This window comes from Macrotis lagotis, chromosome X (genome assembly GCF_037893015.1).
Source record: "Macrotis lagotis isolate mMagLag1 chromosome X, bilby.v1.9.chrom.fasta, whole genome shotgun sequence".
NCBI lineage: Eukaryota > Metazoa > Chordata > Mammalia > Peramelemorphia > Peramelidae > Macrotis > Macrotis lagotis.
Window position 1 is genome coordinate 436,323,758 of NC_133666.1, and position 21,932 is coordinate 436,345,689.

At 36.9% G+C, this 21,932-nt stretch overlaps 2 protein-coding genes across 5 annotated transcripts in view; one reads left to right on the forward strand and one right to left on the reverse strand.

The window, feature by feature from the left end:
* LOC141496973 (ethanolaminephosphotransferase 1-like) overlaps positions 1-16,121 on the forward strand; it is a 165,794-nt gene extending 149,673 nt beyond the window's left edge. Inside the window, exons 8-10 of the mRNA XM_074199547.1 lie at positions 1,806-1,986; positions 11,378-11,560; positions 13,132-16,121. Coding sequence (XP_074055648.1) covers positions 1,806-1,986; positions 11,378-11,560; positions 13,132-13,197 — 430 coding nt within the window. The 3' untranslated portion in view covers positions 13,198-16,121. The remainder of the gene's footprint in view (positions 1-1,805; positions 1,987-11,377; positions 11,561-13,131) is intronic.
* Positions 8,590-21,932, reverse strand: part of MAPRE2 (microtubule associated protein RP/EB family member 2) — a 203,001-nt gene continuing 189,658 nt past the window's right edge. For 2 of the 4 annotated variants that reach the window (XM_074199551.1, XM_074199550.1), the window contains exon 8: positions 8,591-21,128. In XM_074199551.1, coding sequence (XP_074055652.1) covers positions 21,057-21,128 — 72 coding nt within the window. In that variant the 3' untranslated portion in view covers positions 8,591-21,056. Of the gene's footprint in view, positions 21,129-21,932 lie in introns of all 4 variants that reach the window. The other 2 variants (XM_074199552.1, XM_074199549.1) reach the window with 2 other exon arrangements.

A 21,932-nucleotide genomic window follows, 5' to 3' on the forward strand; every position in this document is an offset into this window, starting at 1 on the left:
AGACACATAGTAACTATAGAAAATACTCTAGAACACTTTTGCGCCAATTAAACATTAAAATAATTGGAGAAATATTAATTGCTCATGAGTAGACTGAGCAAATAAAATTAAAATGATAATATTAAATTAATTTACCTATTTAGTGCCATAATAATCAGACTACCAGAGAATTATTACAGTCAAAAATAATAACAATTCATCTGGAGTAACAAAAAGCCAAGAATATCAAGAAAAATAATAAAAAAAAAGTGAGAATGGAGGGAGCCTAATACTTCTAGATCTCAAACTATGCTACAAGGTAATAATCATCAAAAGAATTTGTTACAAATTGAAAAATTGTGGCAAATGATTATGTTAGAATGCTGCTTTACTATAAGAAGTGTTGAGTTCAATGACCTTGAAAAACTTGGAAAGATTTGCATGAAATAATGAAGAGTAAAATGAGCAAAACACTGTATTCAATAACAGCAATGCTGTTTTAAGAATGACTTTGAGTGAATAAGTCATTTTGACTATTATAAATACCCAAATTAACTACAAAGGACATATGAAGAAAGACATTATCTTCATCCAGAGAAAGAATCGATAAATAGATGTATAGAATATTTTTATATACATATCTACATACATATGTATGTACATGTAGATATAAACACCTATTTGTGTCTAAAAGTAGACATCCTTAGGGTAGGGTGAGGGAGAAAAAAAGGAGAAAAAGAAAAAAGAAATTTATTATATATGTTTTTAGATATATATTTACACAAATTTATTATATTTGTAAATGGAATAGCAAATAATACATAAAAATTTTCAGTTTCATGCATAATCATTTTTTATTAAACTCTATGATTGTTTTGGCCCTTAAATTAAAAATAAAATTAATAAGAATAAAAAAATAGGGGCAGCTAGTGGCACAGTGAATAGAGCACTGGCCCTGGAGTCAGGAGGACCTGAGTTCAAATCAGACTCAGACACTTAATAATTATCTGTGTGACCTTTGGGCAAGCCACTTAACCCCATTGCCTTGCAAAAATAAAAAAAAATCAACAAAAAATAAAAAAAAGTTGATCGGTGAAGCACATTAGGTACACAATATAGACATTCAAGGGAGTATAATTTGATAAATCCAAAGAGCATGGCTACTGTTATAAAAACCCACAATAGTTGACAAAGAATGTTGGAAAACTAGAAAGCATTCTAGCAAAAACTAGGTATAGACCAACATCTCACATTGTACATACCACAACATAAAGGGCTGACATCACACATACTAGTTAATTAGTAACGCTTTGGACAAGTCAACTTCTCTGGGTCTCAGTTTACTCATTTTTTTTTTTAGGTTTTTGCAAGGCAAATGGGGTTAAGTGGCTTGCACAAGAACACACAGCTAGGTAATTATTAAGTGTCTGAGCCCAGATTTAAACCCAGGTACTCCTGACTCCAGGGCCAGTGCTTTATCCACTGTGCCACCTAGCCACCCAGTTTCCTCGTTTTTAAAGCAGAGTATTGAATTAAATATTCTTTAAGGTCTCTTCCAGCTCTAAGTTCTATGATTATGTATTTTCTGTTATTATCTTCTATTTGGAATTCCATATGTGACATACATAAAACTTTTCTATTTAACAGAATATTAGATTAATCCTTGTTTTCCAGATGAGGTTCAGAGTTTAAATGATTTATCAAAGGCCACTAGCTCTTTAGTAACAGAGCCAAGAATTCAGGTCTCCTCACCCTCATTCTAATTTTCTAACTCTAGGCACAAGTTCTAATGTTAAAACCAACATTTTTATTTTTCTGTGTTATAGGGCATACCAGAGGAAAACACTGAAGAAGGATTCTTTGTATGAAGCTTTGCTGCCTTTGGTATCTCCCACCATCCTGTTTTTTCTCCTGACTCTTTGGGTGACTTCATCCCCATGTGATATCTTAATCAAGCAACCCAGATTATTTTTATTTATGGTTGGGGTTACCTTCTCCAGTGTGGCTGTAAGTATCTAATGATTCACATTTTCATAGTTGGGTGAGAGAACATTCATCTAAAATGACCATCACAATTCTCTAACCAGTCTTCCTTTTGTTCAGGTGGGGCACTGTGTGTGTCTTGGGCATTGATATCCATAATCTTTTTGAAATGGCATCATTGCAGGTCCTGCCTGCAGGGATGGCTTAGGTCTATGTCTTCTAGATTTTCCTCTCAACTTTAGTGATTTTGCTTAAATAGTAAAATGAAAGTAATAATATTTGTAGAGCACTTAATATAGTCTAGGCACTGTATTAAACACTTTATAATTATCATCTTATTTGATGATGTTATTATCATCCCTATTTTACAGATGAGGAAACTGAGGCAAATAGAGGCTAAATGACTTGCTCAGAGACGCATAGCTAATAAGTATCTGATGTTGGATTGGATTCTGATCTTCCTGAGCATAGCAGCTCGATGTCCCTGGACAAGTTACTTAATGCTGTTTCCCTCAGTTTCCTTATCTAAAACTATCTAGAGAGGGAAATGACAAACTACACCTGTATCTTTGTCAAGAAAACTCCATATTGGGCCATGAGGAGTCAGACTTGAATGAAAAATGACTGAATGGCCACAGATTCCTGGCTACAGGCCTGGTGCTTTATTCACTGTGCCATTTTGCTGCCCAAAAGGTCAATCTGGGTCTCTTGAGATGATTCCCAGACCTAAGGGGGCCAGATGTTGAATCTAAATCAAATGGCTCCTTTTGGGGCATGTTGCAAAGACACAATGTAGGGGATTCAGAGGGACATTCTAAATCTGGTGATCTGACATCTTGACTTATTACTTTACAATGATTTTCAGTCAACAGGCATTCATTGTGTGTCAAGTTCTAGAACCACAAAGTAAAGCAAGAAACACAATCTTTGTTTTCAAAATGCTCACATTATAATTGCAAGAGACAATAAAGGTAAATCATGATATGCAGGTAATCTCAGGAAGGGCATTAATAGCAGAGAAGACTGGGAATACCTCTCATAGACCTTGAGGCTTGAGCTGAGTCTTAAAGAAGGGCTGGAAAATTAGGAGGTGGAAGTGAGAAAGGAAAGCATTCTAGTCAGGAAGACGAAGTAGGGAGTTGGTAGATGGAATGGCTGTGTGTGTGTGTGTGTGTGTGTGTGTGTGTGTAATAGCAAGTTGGCCAGTCTAGTTGTATCAAAGAGTATGTGAAAAGGAGTCAAGTGTTAGTAAAATGGCATAAATTTCCTTGGATTTTCTTTTACCTACCCTTATACAATGGAGAAAATTATCCTTGTTGGAAAAAAGTAATCTAGAAGTTTTCATTTAATAAATGACTTTTTTTTTTTACTTTGATTTCATCAATGTAGGAAACTCTCAGTGAGTAAATTCCTCTGTCAATGTAGATTAGTTCTGTTGTTTATTATCATGAAGATAAGAAAGTACTTTGACTTGCATGGATAGGACTTGTGGCACTTTTGGGGGAAAACATTGATTTAGCATTACTTTCCATAAGAAGTAATACTTGCATTCCTAATACTGAATTATCTGGATCTTCTCCACTATCATCAAAATGGAAATCTGACAGTGGGGCAAAGGACCATGTCCTTGGTTCCCTAATATAGATATTCAGTGTTTGGGCTTTGGCTTGTCAAGGTCCCAACAGATCCTGGGGTATAATGATGATGGTGTTTGGCCTTCATTCTCCAAGAAGAACATGACATCAGGGAGGTGATGCCTTGACCAGCATGTGATTTAGATTTGAGTGAGGGGGGTGCTGGGTGAGGTCTTGGGAAAGTGGCCAGATCAGGACGACTGGAGATTGGCTCTGGATGGGAGGTAATCAGGGTTAGGTGACTTGCCCAAGGTCACACAGCTAGTAAGTGTCAAGTGTCAGACTGGATTCAATCTCTTGTCCTCCAGACTCCAAAGCCAGGGCTGTATCCACTGTACCACCTAGCTGCCCTGGGGTATAATTAGAAAAATAGGAATATCTGTTACTTTCATTTCTTTCTACCCCTCCAATGAAAACTATTGTTGAATGAGTGAAATAATAAATCTTTTAGAAGGAACCAGAAGTTGTAGTTATGGGAAAAGTTGGAGGAAAGGTAGGGAACTTGGGTGTTTTACAACTTTTAACACTGAAAGCTAGAGAGCTCAACCTCACTGTCTAATATGGATTTCACTATGTAGGGAGCAAAGTTCCTAGAGATGTGCGTGGAAGTAAAAAAAATGCAAATATTAATATATTAAATCTATGGGAAATAGGGTAGTAGGTTCCTGCAACCACTCCAAACTATAATCTCTCACTAGGGTTTGCTGAATATACACCTTTTTTTCAGATACTTCTTTTAACAAAATATCAGTTCTGATAATATATACTTTTTCCTAACACAATAACCATGAAATAAGTCATAAAATATAGTACGAAAATAAAATTAAAATTGGTAACATACAAAAATTTTTCTTGCTAGTAATTCTCTAGAATTCTCTGAACTTTTAACATCTCAGTAAAATATTGATTTCAGACAATAATCACTTTTCATAACACATGAAATCTATAGGACAGTACTGTTTAGCAAATAAGATTTTTAAAAGTACTTTTTAACTTGAATTTTATCTTTCACAGTGTCAGATGGCAATGTGAGGATGTTGTATAGTATACTAAACTGCTATACATTTCTCTGAAAGCAAGGGAAAGGCTGTGGGGACTCCAGTCCCTGCTGTAGGAAGAGGCCGAGACCAATGAGGTCTCTACATCACCTTTGACATTTAAACCTTCACAACTGGTGGTTGGCAATAGAGATGGTGAACGATGCACCAGTTTAAAATGATCCTTCAGCGATATCTACTCCATGGCCTGTTTGAGATCCTTAAAGGTCTTGGAGAAGAGGAGCAAAGTAGAGATGAATTGACATGTCTCTAGACAACTGATTGATGAGCCCAACATGCAGGAGCAGACATCTCAACACGAAGTTGATCTAACACTTTTATTTTCTCCCTAAGCCACCGCTCTGACTTTGTAAGCTTAGGTTTACAGCCCAAAACATGGGGCTCCCCTACAATCTGGGGGCATAACTGCAACACAAAACTTGAGTTTTAAAGGCAGACATGAAAATATGCAACTAATGCATGGGGAGCTCTTTACATTGGTAGAGTGAACAAGAGCTTTGAAGCACTTAGTAGGATATCATCTGCTCCACAACATTTGCCCATTGTGCCCCTCATCTTTTTCTACTGTGAATGGTATAGAGTTGTCAACAAAAAAGTGAAAATGAGGCAAATCCTCAAAGTTACTAGGGCAAATATTGAGCATTGACTGTACTCAAAGTCTGCCATATACTGGGCTTAATGCCCCCCCCCCCCCACATCATGAGGATTGATTTAGAACTGAAAAAAGCCTCAGAAGTCAGCTGGTCCAAACCTCTTATTTTACAGATGAGCAAGAAGCTGAGGTCCAAAGAGGCAACCATCTGCCCAAAGTAGAGTAGGTTTTAGTAACGAAGTGAGGATTCAAATTCTGGTTGACTTGATTCCGATCCCATAACTCTAGGCAGCTAGCTGGTGTAGTGTATGGAGTGCCAGACCTGGAGTCAGGTTCAAATATAGCCTCAGACATTTACTACCTGGGTAACCCTGGGCAAGTCATTTAACCCTGAAATGTGGAGATATACCTACCTCCCAGAGCTGTTGAGAGAATAAAATGAAATGATGTTTGTAAAGTGCTATAGAAGCACTACCTCTTATTATTCCATTCCATCAGTTTTTACGATATTAGAGACCAAAGTTTCTATTTGTGAAACTAAAACATTTTGAAAATAGGTCGATAAGGACCAGGACATCCCTTATTGGAAAAAAAGCAATCTAGAAGTTTTCATTTAATAAATTAACATCTGTTTTCATTTCTTTTTTTTTTTTTTATACTATGAGACACACCATCCATTCCCAAATTGTCTATTCTCCAACTCTTCAGTTTCTAACCTGGGTATCATCATTTTCCCTGCCTCCTATGACCAGGGAATAAAGAACATTTGCTTGCTCTCATGCTTGAGTTAATTGAATTAAAATATGGTAGCTGAAATCATGTTTCCAAATTAGAAAAAGTCACATTTTCCTTTAATTTTCTGGTTCTGGCCGGTTGTTCCTATTTATATTTCCAGTGGAGGCCGAGTGAATGTTGTCATGGCAATTTTTTTTCCTCCTTGAAATTCTTATATTTGGAGTTTCATTATTTTTACCCAGTAGCAAGTAATGACACATATGTTGTTTTAGCATGAATATTTTTTTCATAGTTTGAGAGCTTTACATAAGTTATATATAAGATTACTTAGATAACATTTGTATCTTGACATGTTAATGGAAAAAAACACAAAACTTTGGACTTCCAGTGATGGTTAGCAGTAACTGAGATGGTCTTAATTCTTTGTACCTACAACCATCCCCTTCTTTTCTGGTATCTTATGACCCCCCCCTCCACAGATTCCTTCTTTTATTGCACAGATATCCCGCTTTAAAAAAATCCATTTTCATGATTCTGATGTCCTTTCTAGATATTTTCAGATCCCTTAACTTCTTCCTGCTTCAGTTTCCTCAACTGTAAAATGGGTGTCATGAGGATCAAATGCATCATTTGTGAAGTGCTTAGCATATTACCTGGTAAATATTTGATGCTTGATAAATTTCCCCTTCCCAGAATCACATATAATTATGAATATCTAAATTGGAAGGGGATCTTCTTATCAAATCTGTATGTGAATAAGAATCCTTTCTAAGTGCGGTCATCAAAGGGATCATCCAACCTTTGCTTGAAGATCTCTATTAAGGGAAAACTTATTACAAATTGAAGTAGTCCTTTCCAGTTTTGTAAAACTATTTTTAGGAATATTTCCTTTAAGTAAGGCCTAATCTGTATCTCTGCAACTCATACCTAACCTTCCTAGTTATGCTCTGTGTACTGAATGGAACAAGGTTTATCTCTCCTCTAGGTGGCAGTTCTTCAAATACTTGGAGATATTTAATGTTTCCCCATTAGATTTTCCTTTTCCATACTAATCAACACCATTTCCTTCAACTCCTCCTCATGGGGTAAGATTTGGAGCCCCTTCAACTTTCTGTATTCCCTTTCCTCCAGATGTTCTTCATTTTACTTTGTAGACAGGGACACCCAGAACTCAATAGTGTCACAAGGAAAGAGAATATGGTATTATCACCTCCGTTTTTAAGAACATTATTCCAAACTTAGGTTAATTTAGATTTAGATTTTGCATTAGCTTTTTTTTTTTTTTTTTGGCTTCCATGTCACACAACTAACTCATAATGAACTTGTGTACCACAACTGAATCAGATCTTTTTATTCAGTCAAACTGCTACATAACCAGACTTTCCTATCTTGTATTTGTGAAGTTGATTTTTAAACTCAGATATTAGAAATTATATTCATCCCCATTAACCCACTTCGATTTTTGATTTCTTACAATCTTATTCCTTGATTCATTATTCAACTAAAACTGTTGTTCTAAAAGTCACCAATAACTTTTTTGCCAAATTAATGAACTTTTCTCAGCATTTCCAAAATTTATCTTCCAAAGTAAGGTGAATAGGAAACACATCTGATGGTGCTTATGTAATTAAAAAAAAATAAATTTCTGTACTACAAAGAATAACATTGTCTTTACTACTCTGCCTTCACTAAGTTGTAATTGTTCCCACTTACAGTAACCAGTAAATACTCAATTATTTGTACTGATAGAGGACAGAGTTGGCATGACTAAAGCAAATTCATGGACAATGTCCAAACTTTTTTTTTTAATAACTCTCGAACTTCTTAAGAATTACTGCCTTCAATTTCATTATTCTCCTCCATTATTTTTTAATCAGAGTTGCAAACCAATAGCTAAACAGGCCTCGAATAACCCACATGGTTATTCTTCCTTTGAATAACTGAGCTTTGATTGCTTATGTGTTAGTTTTCATGAGTCTAAAGCTAGGAGGGTAATCTAGACATTTATTTTTAATAAATAAATGTTTATTTTAAAGATGAGGGGAACTAAATGAGAGGCTAAATGACTTTTCAAGTTTGCACAAGTAGTAAATGGCAAAGCCAGAAATTGAACTCGTCTCATTTTTTAAAAATTTTTTTATTTTTATTAAAGATATTATTTGAGTTTTACAATTTTCCCCCAATCTTGCTTCCCTCCTCCCACTCCCACCCCACAGATAGCACTCCGACAGTCTTTACTTTGTTTCCATGTTGTACCTTGATCCAAATTGGGTGTGATGAGAGAGAAATCATATCCTTAAAGAGAACAGAATTCTCAGAGGTAACAAGATCAGACAATAAGATATCTGGTTTTTTTTTTCCAAATTAAAGGGAATAGTCCTTGCTCTTTGTTCAAACTCCACAGCTCCTTATCTGGATACAGATGGCACTCTCCTTTGCAGACAGCCCAAAATTGTTCCCAATTGTTGCACTGATGGAATGAGCGAGTCCTTCAAGGTTGAACATCACTCCTATGTTGCTGTTAGGGTGTACAGTGTTTTTCTGGTTCTGTTCATCTCACTCAGCATCAGTTCATGCAAATCCCTCCAGGCTTCCCTGAAATCCTGTCCCTCCTGGTTTCTAATAGAACAATAGTGTTCCATTATGTCCCATTTCTTAAGCTCATTTCCCTTTGTCTGGTTCTTTGGCAGGGGGCGGAGAATTAAGACTATAGTATTAAGAGCTATCACAAACATTTGTTATTCATAATTTTCTTCAAATACCATGTGTATGTGTGACTTTCATGGATTCTAGAAGCAAATCCTTTTCCTTTTGCTTTGCCAAATATCAGGGCATAGCTCAAATGAGTTGTCTTTAGAACAGAATTATTTCCTCTGGCCACAGGGCTTTCAACTGTATTAGCTTTATTCTCTACTTTTGCTCTCCTCAATATCTTCATTCTAGAAATCAAAGCATGAACATTGTCCATCAGGATGTACCCTTCCTTCCTCCCCTACCCCCTTTCTGAGATCAGGTCTCTCAGCTCTCTCATCCAGGTTCCAGAGCAGCCACCACTCTTGGACCTGCTCCCACAGACTGATTAATATGGAAACTCAAACTTGCCGGCTTTCTAACTGGTTTTCCCCTTCTTAGGTATCTTGGTGGATATCCATGACCAGAGTCCATCATATTAGTCCTAGACTCTGCAAAAAGCTAGTTTTTTCCCAAATGCAGCCTCACTGAAGTTCAAAATTCCTGATCTCTAAGTGATCCACCAACCTTAGCCTACCCCATGAAAGAGTTTAGAAGCATGAGCCACCAGGGTCAGATCTTTTAGGAAGTACAAACGCAGGGCTGTTTGTGAGAAAAGGGTTTTTCTTGGAGGCAGTGTGATGTAGTGGAGTGAACAATGAACTGAGTCAAAAGACTGGTGTTTGGGAGCTCTGTTTCTTACCACCTCTGTGATATTTGCATCATAGATTTAGAACCCAATTAAGAACCTATAAGCTATCTAGTCCAGCTCTTTCCTTTTAACAGGGATAAAGACTGAAAGAGATAAGGATGATCAAGGTTATGCAGTAGTAAGGACCAGAATTAGGATTTGAACCTAGGCAATTTTAATTTTTTTCTCCCAATTATGCTATTCTGCTTTTGTAATTGTCACATGACTCCTACCAAGATGAATGGAGAAGGGGTAACCCTGTACTGTAAACTGTCTGGGGAATGGGATTTCAGATTGGAGCAGAGGAATTATTCATGACTTGAGAGATAGAAGTAGATTTTGGAAGGCAGAGATGTAGGTGAAATAGCTTTTTAATATTCTGATTTCCATCTTGGTAACTAAGGTGGTTTGGTTCTCTCTTGGAGACCAAGATCTCCTCTTGATCTCATCCAAAGAGTTTGTTCATTTTTATGTATTTTTGGTATACTCTAATCTGGATAACTTCTCCAATTTCTGTTCACTCTTTTCTTGGAAAGATGGGTTTACTCACTATTCACCATTTATGATTTTTTAAAAAAAATATAACTAGTATTTGATGGGAAAAGGTCAAGCTAGTAAGTTCACCTTCAAAAGTTGCTGGCTTCCCTGGTCATTATCCCCCTAGGTAGAGGGTACCCAAGATTATATCTGCTCAAGAATGGGACCCCCCCCTACCCACTTGAATAGGGGGAGGAAGCACAAATAATTTAAAAAAACCACAACCCTTGTGCCTCAGTTTCCTCATCTGTAAAATGTTAGTTCCCTTTCTGTTCTAAATTGATAAGATTTTATTTTTGAAGTTTCAAAAAAGCTAAAATTTTTATTATGGAGACAAAAAACCCCCAACTAAGTTGGTTTGGCCCTTTTTCTTCTTGTTTCCTCCAAGTGTCAAATGCTTACAGTTCTTAATGGCTTGCATCCCCTTGGGCTTAATATATACTTCAGTCCAATCTTTGTGGTTTGGCACTGCTTTCAGAAAATTGTCTTCATTTGACCACCACAGCCACTGTGCCTCCAGCCATGGCTCCCTTTCCCCTGAGTGTGTAGGAGGTCCTTGCTCTTTGCGAGGCTGGGGCTTTCTGCACTTCTTGTAGGATCTGAGGGTTTGGCAAAGGTTCAATACATTGGAGACAGTATCATAAGTAGGAAGAAAGTTTGATATTAAATTCAACAAGAAGTCTTCTTACTTAGGTGAAGTACTAGTAGTAGCACTAGTAGGTGGTGCAGTGAGTGGATAGAGTGATGGCCTGGAAGTCAGAAAGACTCATCTTGAGTTCAAAACTGGCCTCAGATACATAATGGCTTCGTGACCTTGGGCAAGTTTTGTTTTACTTCTCATCTGTAAAATGAGATGGAGAAGGAAATGGCAAATCAAGCCAGGATATTTGCCAAGAAAACTCCAAATGGGTCACAAAGCGTTGGACAGGACTGAAATGACCAAAGGATAACACTAGACTAAACTGGTTCGTCATTCTTGAAGCATGATCTCGACAAAGCTTTCATGGATTAGTACTAAGCAGGAAGCTTATAACTTGTCACTGTCTGTGCTTTTGATGAGTCTGATTAAACAAGAATAGGAGCAAAATTTCAGAAATAAATTTTTTTGGGGGGGGGAAGAAAAAAGGTTGTCAAGAAAGAGAAAAAGGGAAAACAATAAAATCTATTCATTCCACTAAGTACCACACACACACACACACACTCATCACTGCCACTGTTGAAGGAAAAGGGACATTTCCCATTAAACTTCATCTGTGGATCTAGTCCAAGTTTTCTAGTCCTCAGAAATAGAAAGGTCTGTGTTAAGGAGTAGGAAGCCTGGGAGAGAGTTGAGCAGGAAACCTAATAGATAACATGAACTTTTAACATGCTTCCTTTAGATCACGTTTTGGCTCTCCAGTTAACTTTAAAACTGCATTGTTTTCTCTTATTGTCACAGTGCAGAGTGATCGTCTGTCAAATGAGCAATACTAGATCAGAATCAGTCCACTACCTCTTGTTTCCATTGGCCCTGGTGGTCTTCGCGGCAGTAACAGGGCTTCTTGGGAGACTGGAAGAAGTGGCACTCAAAGTCTTCACTGCATTAACCACAGTTGCTCATGTGCACTATGGAGTGTGTGTGGTAAATAGTTCATCTTTTTGTTTATCTTCTTTCCTTGCAATGGGAAATCAAAAGTGATAAAGTACAGCTAGGCAGTACTAGAGTACTGAAAACTGTGGACAGGAAAACCAGAGTTCAAATCCTGCCTCTCTCAGTTTACTGCTGTATCTTTCTATCCACAGAAGTGATGAGGAAGGGAAGAGAGGAGGAAAAAAGAGGAGACTGTACTTTCTTCTGTCTTTCTTCCCATCCCTAGATAGTTTCCAGACTCTATCCATTAGCCAAGCCCTCACTGCCTCCTCTTATGAAATAAGATGGTAAAATGGATAGGGTGTTGGAGTTGGAATGACCTGAGTTCAAATTTTGCCCAAAGATGTTTATTAGCTGTAGGGTTCAGTTTTAAAATGTGGATCATCCATAAGCTCTACCTCCCAGGGCTGTTATGAGGATCAAAAGAGATGTTATTTGTAAAGTGCTTTGCAAATCTTAAAGTGTTAGATAAATGTAATCAAGTGTGAACTTGCTCACTCACATGTGCCATAGTGTGAGAGATGTTAATTAATGGATTTTAAAAGAATTCCTTTTAACATATGAATTATTTAGATATAATTATGCTTATTCATCCCAGGGAGAGAACATTTATGTAAAATAAAGGCAATTACTTTCAGGTCTGATTAAGATCTTCAGAGAAAAAAATGAAGATTAAAAAATTTGTCTCCCAATCAATCAAAAATCATTTTTTATTAAGTGACTAGCACCATACTAAGCATGAAGTAGCAAAAGATAGTGTCTGCTTTTAAGAATTTTATAATTAATGGACAAATGAGCAAATACTGTTCAAGGTAACCTAAAATTTAAGCACAGTTATTAAACTGTAATGACTTTTTTTAATGTTATGGAAGTGTGAGTGCCTAAAAGGTTTTGAAGGTAATTTACAGGTTACTGAGTCCAAACCCCTCTTTTTATAGGTCGTTTTGGAGGTCAAATTATTCATGAAATTTCACAAAGCACAAAAGGTTCAAGTCATAATTTTTTCCCAGGTCTTCTTGCCTCCAGGTCCAGTGCTCTACCAACACCAGACCATACTGATCCTTATGTTACCATGTTGAAATACATGAATACAAGTCACACAAGCAAATCCAAAATCAAAATGAAGATTTTCTGTCTATATAAAAGCCATTTGTTCCTAGTGTACAAAACTAGATACTGACCTTAGACTTCATCTCTGTATAGGTGACTGGGCTATTGTGATAGTACCTTGGGAGCAATGATAGATATTTTAGAGTGAAACAAAATGAGAGACAGAATCATAGATCTTGAATGAGAGGGGACTTCAAAGGTCCTTTGATTTTACCGATGAGGGGACTGATGTCTAGGGAAGAAGAGACTTATCCAGGGTCACACAGGCAGTAGTTACTGACAAAGGCAGATTTTGAATGGGAATTGTTGCCAAATCCATTGTTCTTTACCTTTTCTATCTTGATCTTATATTGACCCTAAATGATGGGTTGGGGGGCAATATTCTTCTATAGCTGGAAAAAGAAATCAATTAATATTCTCTAACTTCCCCCCCCCCCCCCATTTCTTTCTAGGGGAGACAGTTAAGTCAACACTTGAACATTTACATCTTTTCCATGAAGAAACGTGCCCAGGAATAAGTATTTGTTGTCAAGGAACAATCAAGACCGACCCTGATGTTTCTGGGTCACATTCTTTCCAGGAACAATGAAATTCAATGTACCTGAATGACCAAAGCATTTTCATAGACTTAATGAATATAATGGAATCCATATTTAAAGTGGTGTGCTTCTCATGTCTCAAATGTAGCTGTTCACAGAAAGAGGTCTCTGAGCCCTTCCCCACCTTATTCCCACATCTCCATCTCTTTGATTCTTTTCTGGTTTATGTTCAGAAGGACAGAGCATTCCAACTGGCATGAGTGCATGGCTGTGCCTCTTAAAACTCAGAAAGCCCCACGTCAAAGAGCCCTCAGATGGTTGGACAAGCCCCCATGCATGACGGCTGTTGAGAACAGAATGAATGTGATGGATATTGCGGGATACCTGAAATACCTTAGGAGGCATCCCCTTCTGCACCTCCTTCTCCTATGCCCAAGTTTGGGCAGAAGCTACAGTAAAGAATCGTGGAGATGATGGTCCCTATTGCAGATTTCAGGAAGAAACTTTTATATTGCTCAGGAACCCTACTTTGCTATTTTCAGTACCCTCTGATAAGCTTAATTATAAAAACAAAAACCACATAATAGAGAACTATAGACACCCTCCCAACAATTTATTGATTTCTCACAGAATTAAGAACAATGTGACAGCTGTCAGTGCAGGAGCCTTTTCACGTTTGCCAAGTGCTTTCCATCCATACTATCTTTAGGCACAGCCACATGAGAATGGGGAGATGCAGTCCCTCATAGAATCAAAAACAACAGAACAGGAACAGATTCACAATGAAGCATTTTAGATTAGGACAATCATTATATTCCTTAGGAGCAAAGTGAAATCATTTCCAACTGTCATGCTTTGATGCATAGCTGTGTGATCCTAGGTACTATTTTGAAGGTCTACATAAACTGGGTTAGTAGAATTTTTATCCACAGAAACCATGCTTAGGGATTCTCCCAAATAGTTAATGGTTTACATAATCGTGTCAAGAATTATATACCTTATAAATCAAGAATTTAAATTATATACTTTATAAATCAAGAATCAAGTCAAGAATTATATACTTTATAAAAGTGTCTCCTTGTGGTAAACACAGTATATATACAAGAACATTTGGAATTTGTTCATATATAAAAAAAACTTCCACTCTTATGAATTGAGAAGAGGTAATGATACAAATTCTCTGAATGAATGCTGCTAGTATTTTATTTCCCTTGGATCTATTGTTGACATGAGTTTCTTCACCTTTGAGGCAAATATTCACTCACTCTGTGCTGAGTAAACCTTGCTTTGTAGAGGGTAAATTTTTTTTCATCTCCAATAAAGATAGAAGAACACTGAAGTGAGAGTATGCCTCAGTATCCCGTGAATGGATAGATTAAGTGATATGCAATTTTCTAGTTTACATAACATATTGTTTGGTGTTTACAGTCAGAATCTTTTCAGTTAAGGATTTAGTATATGGAAAGAAAGCATCAGGGAGCCATGACAATAATTCCAAAGTCACTCTCTCATGTTGAAATGAAAATATGTGCTTTTCCCCTATGCCTTGAATATTATCCAGATATTAGAATAGTATATGTGTCTGTAGGCATGATTGACTAGGTTCTTTTCCTAAACTAATATTCAAACTCAAATTTTCTATATTCCATTTCTGGGAAATGCATTAAGCCAGCAAAACTGTCCTAGGAGATGCTAGAGATTATATTATATTTGTATAACCAGGATATTGAATTAGAAGTGTTTTTAGTAAATAATTATTGATTGTATGATTAGATGAAATTAAAGTATAACACATTTATGGAAATCAAATCTTTCTTTAACATTTTGTCACTTTTAAATATTATTTTAAGTTACCAGAATTTTGACCACATCTTAGAAAATGAGTCAATGGGGCAGATAAGTGGTGCAGTGGATAGAACACTGGCCCTGGAGTCAGGAGTACCTGAGTTCAAATCTCAGACACTAAATAATTGTCCAGCTGTTTGATCTTGGCAAAGTCACTTAACCCCATTGCCTTAAATAAAAAAAAATTAAAAAAAGAAAATGAGTCAATGGAATCTATAAAATTATTCTTTACAGTTTTATTGTATAATGTAACTAATGATTTGGGGAAATTATTTTATAATACTAAGATAAAAGGAGTGGAATTTTGCTATGTTTTTGTTGTACTGGAAGAATGGAATCATAAATTTAGAGCTGAAGGGGTCCTTAGAGGTCACTGAGTTCATCAAGTCTCTCATTTTACCGATGATGCAACTGAGCATCACAGTGAAATTGAGTTGTTTGGGATCACAGAGATAATAAATGTATGAGATGGAATTTGAACTCAAGTCTTCCAAACTCTTAAATCTAGCAATGAATGAACATTGTAAAAGAGTCAATTTAGGTAAGTAGAGAGGAAAAACTGTCTAATAATTAGGGTTATACATAAGTACTGACTCCTTGGAATTTTCAGTCTAAGACTGGATAACCCCTTATCCCATATGTATTATAGTCTTGTTCAGGTAAGGGTTGGAGCTGAAGACTGTTGAGTTCCCTTCAATTGAGAGATTTTGTTTTCTTTTGGGGATAATAATGTTCAGAGGTACATTAACACATCATTGCACTTTCCTGTAATGCCACTGCAAGCTACATATGATCATTTACCCAATTGAGGGATTTAGGTTCGTTTGACTGTGATGCAAGCCTGTGATCCAAAGGCCTCCTGTCATTCTTATGAGCCTCCAGAGTCCAATATATCTGCCAAATTTTTACTTCTTTACACAAGAAGATCCATTGCTTTTAATCTCTACCACTGAGAAGGGAGTGTACTTTATAGGTCCCAGTTAGGTAAAGTATTAAGTTTGATGATGGAGGAGTTAAGTGGCAAAATGTCCATTGGGAAGTTTTGATTTCAGCACCTTGCACAGTAGGAACTCAAATATTTTCTGAAAAAATGATTTGATATTCCTTTTGGAAGCAGATTGTATTGAGTACTGTTCTGTTTGCACTGAGAATTAGAATTTGTCAGTTGGTGATAATTTCACCAGTCTTAATAATAACAATAAATCTAATAATTTTGCTTTTTAAATTGGGGAACATAAAACTATGATCTTAAGAGTTTTTAAAAAAATTATATGAAAAACCTGTTCTCTTAAGACTAGGAAAATGAGACAATTCCAATAAGATTTACATGTATGTGTGATTCAGAGCCCTATTCCTATACCAGCAGCAAGAGCAAATGGATTATTTTGAGAGAATGAGATTCAATCTTATTTATAGTATTTCTTAATAACAAGGGACTTTTGCTCACCCCTTGTAAATTAGCTATAGACCTACCAGCATTTCAGAATTTTTTTTCTATTTTATAATATATTTGAGGTCAAAAGGAATGTGATTGCTTTCAGTGAAAGGACTTTACCACATGAATATTGGCTAAAAAGACCCCACTATATAGAGTGTACCCAAGGGAAAGCTGAATTAGGCAATAGGATTTGCCCATCTTTGCATTTCTGTCCATTTCCTGTTCCTCCCTCCTCTTTGATAATTGAAAAATAAATTAAATCAATAAAAATTTTTTTCACCGTCCTACTGGGTAACAGCCTAGTAAAGGAAACTAAATTGACCTCTAGGTGGTGCTTGAAAACAGTTATGGAAATTATTTTTCCTTCTGGAAGCAAAAGCATCTATTCATTATATTTCCATGCTCTGCAGGCACTGGGTGGAGGGTCACTTCCCAACCAATGAATACTGTACTTTTCTAGGTGACTTCTCTGGGTTAAATTTAATGAACTTCTTTACTTATTCCTTGTTTTAAACCTTACACATCTCTTTACAAATTATTACTTTTTGCTAAGGTCAGTATAAGGAGGGCTGGATAGGAAAGATAAAAAAAATTCTCATCCAAAAAGCTGTTGAGTCATTACAGGCCATTTGATCAGAGTCCTTCTCTCCTTTTTCCAAGAGAGTAAGACTGGGGACCGTCCTGAAGTCTCTCCCTTGGTGCCTAATCCTCAACCCCCTCCAACCCCAGGCTTGTCCTGTTTTATCTCATAGAGTTGTACTTGTTGGAGTTTCAGGGCTTTGTAAGTGGAACTGTTTATTAAGTAAATTATTTCTTTTTCTTTTTTTTATTAATGTTTTTCTGAGAAATACAGATGCCTAATAAGGCTACTATATATGTGATACTGAAATATGGAACCTATGTCTTCTGCTAAAACATTTGGACTAAACGATAAACAAAAACTCTTCTCCACCAATAATGCATGTAAACCCATACATATACAATCTATACATATCCACAAGCTCATTAAAAAATAATTTTGACAATAAAAATTTAAATAGTCTATAGATCTATGAAGATTTTTAACATATACTTTTTTTATTAAATATGTAAAAAGATAAACGCAAGTCAAGTTATTCACATATTCAGAGACAAAAAAAATCTACTCTACCATGCGACAGTTGGTGGATAAAGTAAAATGAGTGTGATACATCTGAATAAGCCTTTTTATCTATTATGCCATTACTTATCTATTTATAATTAACAATACATATGTTTACATTCCTTTCAGTTTACATTTAATCTATAACAAAAGCTTTATGGTATACTATTTATTAAAAGTAATTACAAATGCATATTAAACCATAACGGAATAACAGGAATACTCACCAGGGAGGGAAGAGGAGGCCTTGTTTCCCTTCTGGAGTTTACTTCTCTCGGGTCACCTGGGGTGTTTTTGTTTTTTTTTCTGCTTAGAGATTGGGTTTTCCCCTTGCCCTCTACGTCAATCACTTCCTGCCTGACATAAGCAGTGAAAGTACTATCATCGGCTTGATAGTGTGGATGTGAGGGATGGACAGAAAATGAATTTATATGAAGGGAAGAAAGAAAGACATTCATCAAGGGGGTGCTGCTCAGAGCAGCAGGCTCAGTCATTGCCATCAGTGGTCTAAGGAGGAAGACATACGGTAGGATGGTTGAGGTGAGAAATACAGCTTTCACTAGTCAATGAGAAAGGATCTAGGAAGGGACCCAACTCTGTCTCCTCCATAGATAATTCAGATAGCTCCTGCAGGAAAGGGATCAACTTAGAGAGAAACAATGTGAAAGTATGAACAACTTATAAAGGGGCTACTTCACTTGGTGTTTGTAGTTCAATTTAATGTTAAGAAACATGAGAAGATTTTCTAGTTCTCTTCTAAGTGAACAAAGAACAATTTGATCTAATAATCAAAGTTGTGGGAATCTTGGCAAGGTGAATCAAATATGGTGGATGGAGTTAAGTAAATCTATAGGACAGGAAAGTGCATTTGATCCCTATTTTTCAGCTGAGAAGATGGTGAGAATGGGGTAGTCTTCAGGGATTGTCATCAATGAAACATAAATTATTCAATATATCTCATAATGAGTTCTGGAATAGAGGTTATTCCCAAGAAAGGGGAAAGGAACTTGGGGAACAATTGCCCTGGCATCACTGTTGCTGCTGATGTCAGAACTCATGCTAATAGCTTCCACTAAGAGTTGTTGTGGTCTACAATGACAAAAAAGGGAGAGTCTGTCCATTCACCTCCCTGTCCTGGACTATAAGATTGTTTACTGTCCTCCTGGAAGAAAATTCCCTTTCACACATTTCCTTGTGCACTTATATAGCTGTCTTTGAGGAAAGTCAGTGACTAAACAAAACATTAGAAATTCAGTTAAATGGGAGATGCACTACCACTACTTGTTACCAGGTTGGAGATGATGTCAATGCGAAGAGCCAGGCTAGAAAACCTATCTAGTCTTAGAGAGGTGAGCTACTATGCTGTGTGCTGTATGAAGAAAGCTATGGAGAGAAGAAAGGGAAACAAAACCTATAAAACATATATCTATTTTTTTCCACAGTGAATTATATATAACTGGATATAGGGCAAAACCTCAAAATACAAGCATCCTTCTGGACATTTAACTCAATAAACACCACTTTGCTGCAAAAGATTTATTTGGAGCAGAAGATTTTTATTGGTAAAAACCTTAAGCTCCAGAGTGAATTTTGAACTGGAGTTTAATCAATTAGTAAATAAATTCAAAACTTTAAAATAAATCATTTAGAAGTTTATTTTTGCTGTTTAGTTAAGTGGGGGGTTGGGTGAAAGGGGTACTTTTTCTTGTTTTTGTTGCACCTGCTAAATCAAATAACCAGTGAAAATAAATCAAAAATTGGAAACCAAGCAAAATGAACCAAGAAGGAACACCAACGGCAAATGGAAAAAAAAAAAAGAGGCAATGAAGATTCGGAAAGAGACTAATAAAATGTGCAAATTTTAGTTAAAAAATAAGGAATGCTTTTAATACATTAATATTTGCTATATTTGTTTATAAATTGTCACTGTTTAGCAAAGGTCAACAACAAGAAGGGCCCTATTAAGAGGAAAAATTCCATATTCCAAATGCTATTGGGAGTCACAGATCTTTCTGCCATATGCATCATAGGCAGCAAAGTCTACACTGGACTGCAGAAATGTCTCCCTTTGAAGTCAGAGGATCATAGATTTAGAGCTGGAAGGGGCTTTAGAGGTTGTGCTTCCACTAATCAGAGCATCACTTCAATTTCGGGTGAAATTTCCTGTCTTGGGGTATACAGGACTTGAAAAACACAGCTACCTGCAACCCATTCCTTAGTGTAATTCTTTTAGAAGAACAGCCATTGGGTCTGGAGCCAGTTGGCAGTCAAGTGACCTTAGTCAGACCTCTCTCTTCCTCTAGGCTGAATGATGACAGAGAGGCAATGAAGTCCACACTAACCATCTTTCACCTAGGGGACCAATAAGGAAAGGCAAGGATGGGGTAGAAGGCAGTAGGGTCACTCTCTGACTGACCTACATACCCAGAACCCTTTTGGTCTGAAGACACTGAGAAGCAGCATCCTGGGGAATACATATGTATGTATGTATGTATGTATGTATGTATGTATGTATGTATATCTATCTATCTATCTATCTATCTATCTATCTATCTATCTATCTATCTATCTATCTATTTATCCACCAAATAGGACCCTGAGAAAGAAAAGACCATGAAAACCTCTGGTGGCAGGGTTAAGGAGGTGGGGAGGGCAGAAGAGAGAAAAATAAGGAAATTTGAGATGTTTCTTTTTTCTTTTTTCCTCTTAAGAGGATTCAGATGTTTCAAAAATAACAATATACTGTGTGGTTGTCTAACATGCTAATGTGTAAAACACTGAAAGGACTTTCAGTCCTTGTAAACCACATTTTGTCTTTAGTTTTGTGAATAGAGCGATAACATGATTGGTAGTGGCACAAGCCTTTCCATCCCTCACTCAGGAAAATATGCCGTTATCATTATGGCTTCACTCTCTAAGTATTTCTTTTCCCTTTGTTCCAATTCATCATTTGACCAAATTGATGCTCAAAGGCAGACAGACTTGCAAACATCAAAGCACCACAAATGTGTATGAAATCTCATAACAGTTTGTTGTGAGATGTCAATATAAATATACCATATATCAAATTACAAAGGTATCATACTAAGACAAAAGTTGGGGGGAGGAGGATTCTTTTTGAAAGAAAAGGACAGAACCCATCTCAAGCAGCCAAGTGGTGAAGTTGAAAGAATGTGACCCTACAAATCTCTCAGGTGGACAGCGAGAGAGTGGACTTTTGCTAATGCATCTTGGCAAAGTAACGAGCAGAAATTGCAGTGGTTTGGCTGGCACTCACTGCACTATGTCCATGGTAATGGCAGATGGAGAGCAACAGGGTTTTTTTCCTTGTTTGAGGCCACACATGTTCCAATTCTCCAGAAGAAAAGTTCCCACAACAAAATGAAAAGTGTCAAAGAGAGATGTGAAGACAGGTCAGTATTCTTCCTGTTGCTGAGGCTGCTCGTGAACTTGCTCTTCTGCTTCCTGCTCCTCCGTGTGGCTCTCCTACAAGGCAGACAGAACACCTTTAGCCAAAAAAGTCTTTGTTGCCCCCGACCACCCCCCCCCCCCCGCCCCCAGCCTCCCCAGTGTGCATGGGCAGCCCACCTTGGCTCTGATGGTGGGCTGGATTCAGTTCCCTTATCCTTCTCATTCATATTGAAATAATAATTCTCATTATATATGCAGTAGAGATTTAAGTTTAAGAAAAATGTGAATCAGGCCAGGTATGGCTTGCTGACATAGAGATCAGTAGCTGGCACTAGGATGAAGAAGTACCTTAATGTCCTCTCATGTCCTTCACACAGGAAAGTTCAACTATTTTTTTTACCAAGATCCCAAGAACACAAAGGTGAAATAAGACATAGCTCCTCTCAGAGTGGTGGTTTGGATTGGAGGATTATAGTTCAAATCCCAGTCTTGCCATTTTCTATGAGACCTTGGGAAAGTCCTATGAACTTGACCTTATTTTCCTTATCATTTATTAAATACCTTCTATGAGCAGGCACATAGATGACTTTGCCATCCACTTTCCTGGATTCTGAAGTAAGGGGAGAATTTTTAACAAGAGGAGATGGTAGCAGGGCAAGGAGGTTCCAATCATGGGTGATAATGGCCTAAAGAAGACCCTCCCAAAAAAAGGATGAGAAGGGAGAGGACAGAAAAGGATGGCATGGGCTACTGGCAGCAAAAGGTTTGATTGGATTATAGAGCGCATGAAGGGAAATTAGATGAGATAAAGCTGGAAAGGTGGGTTGGAGCCAGACTATAAGGTTCTAGGTCAGCAACATAAATAATTTATACTTTATT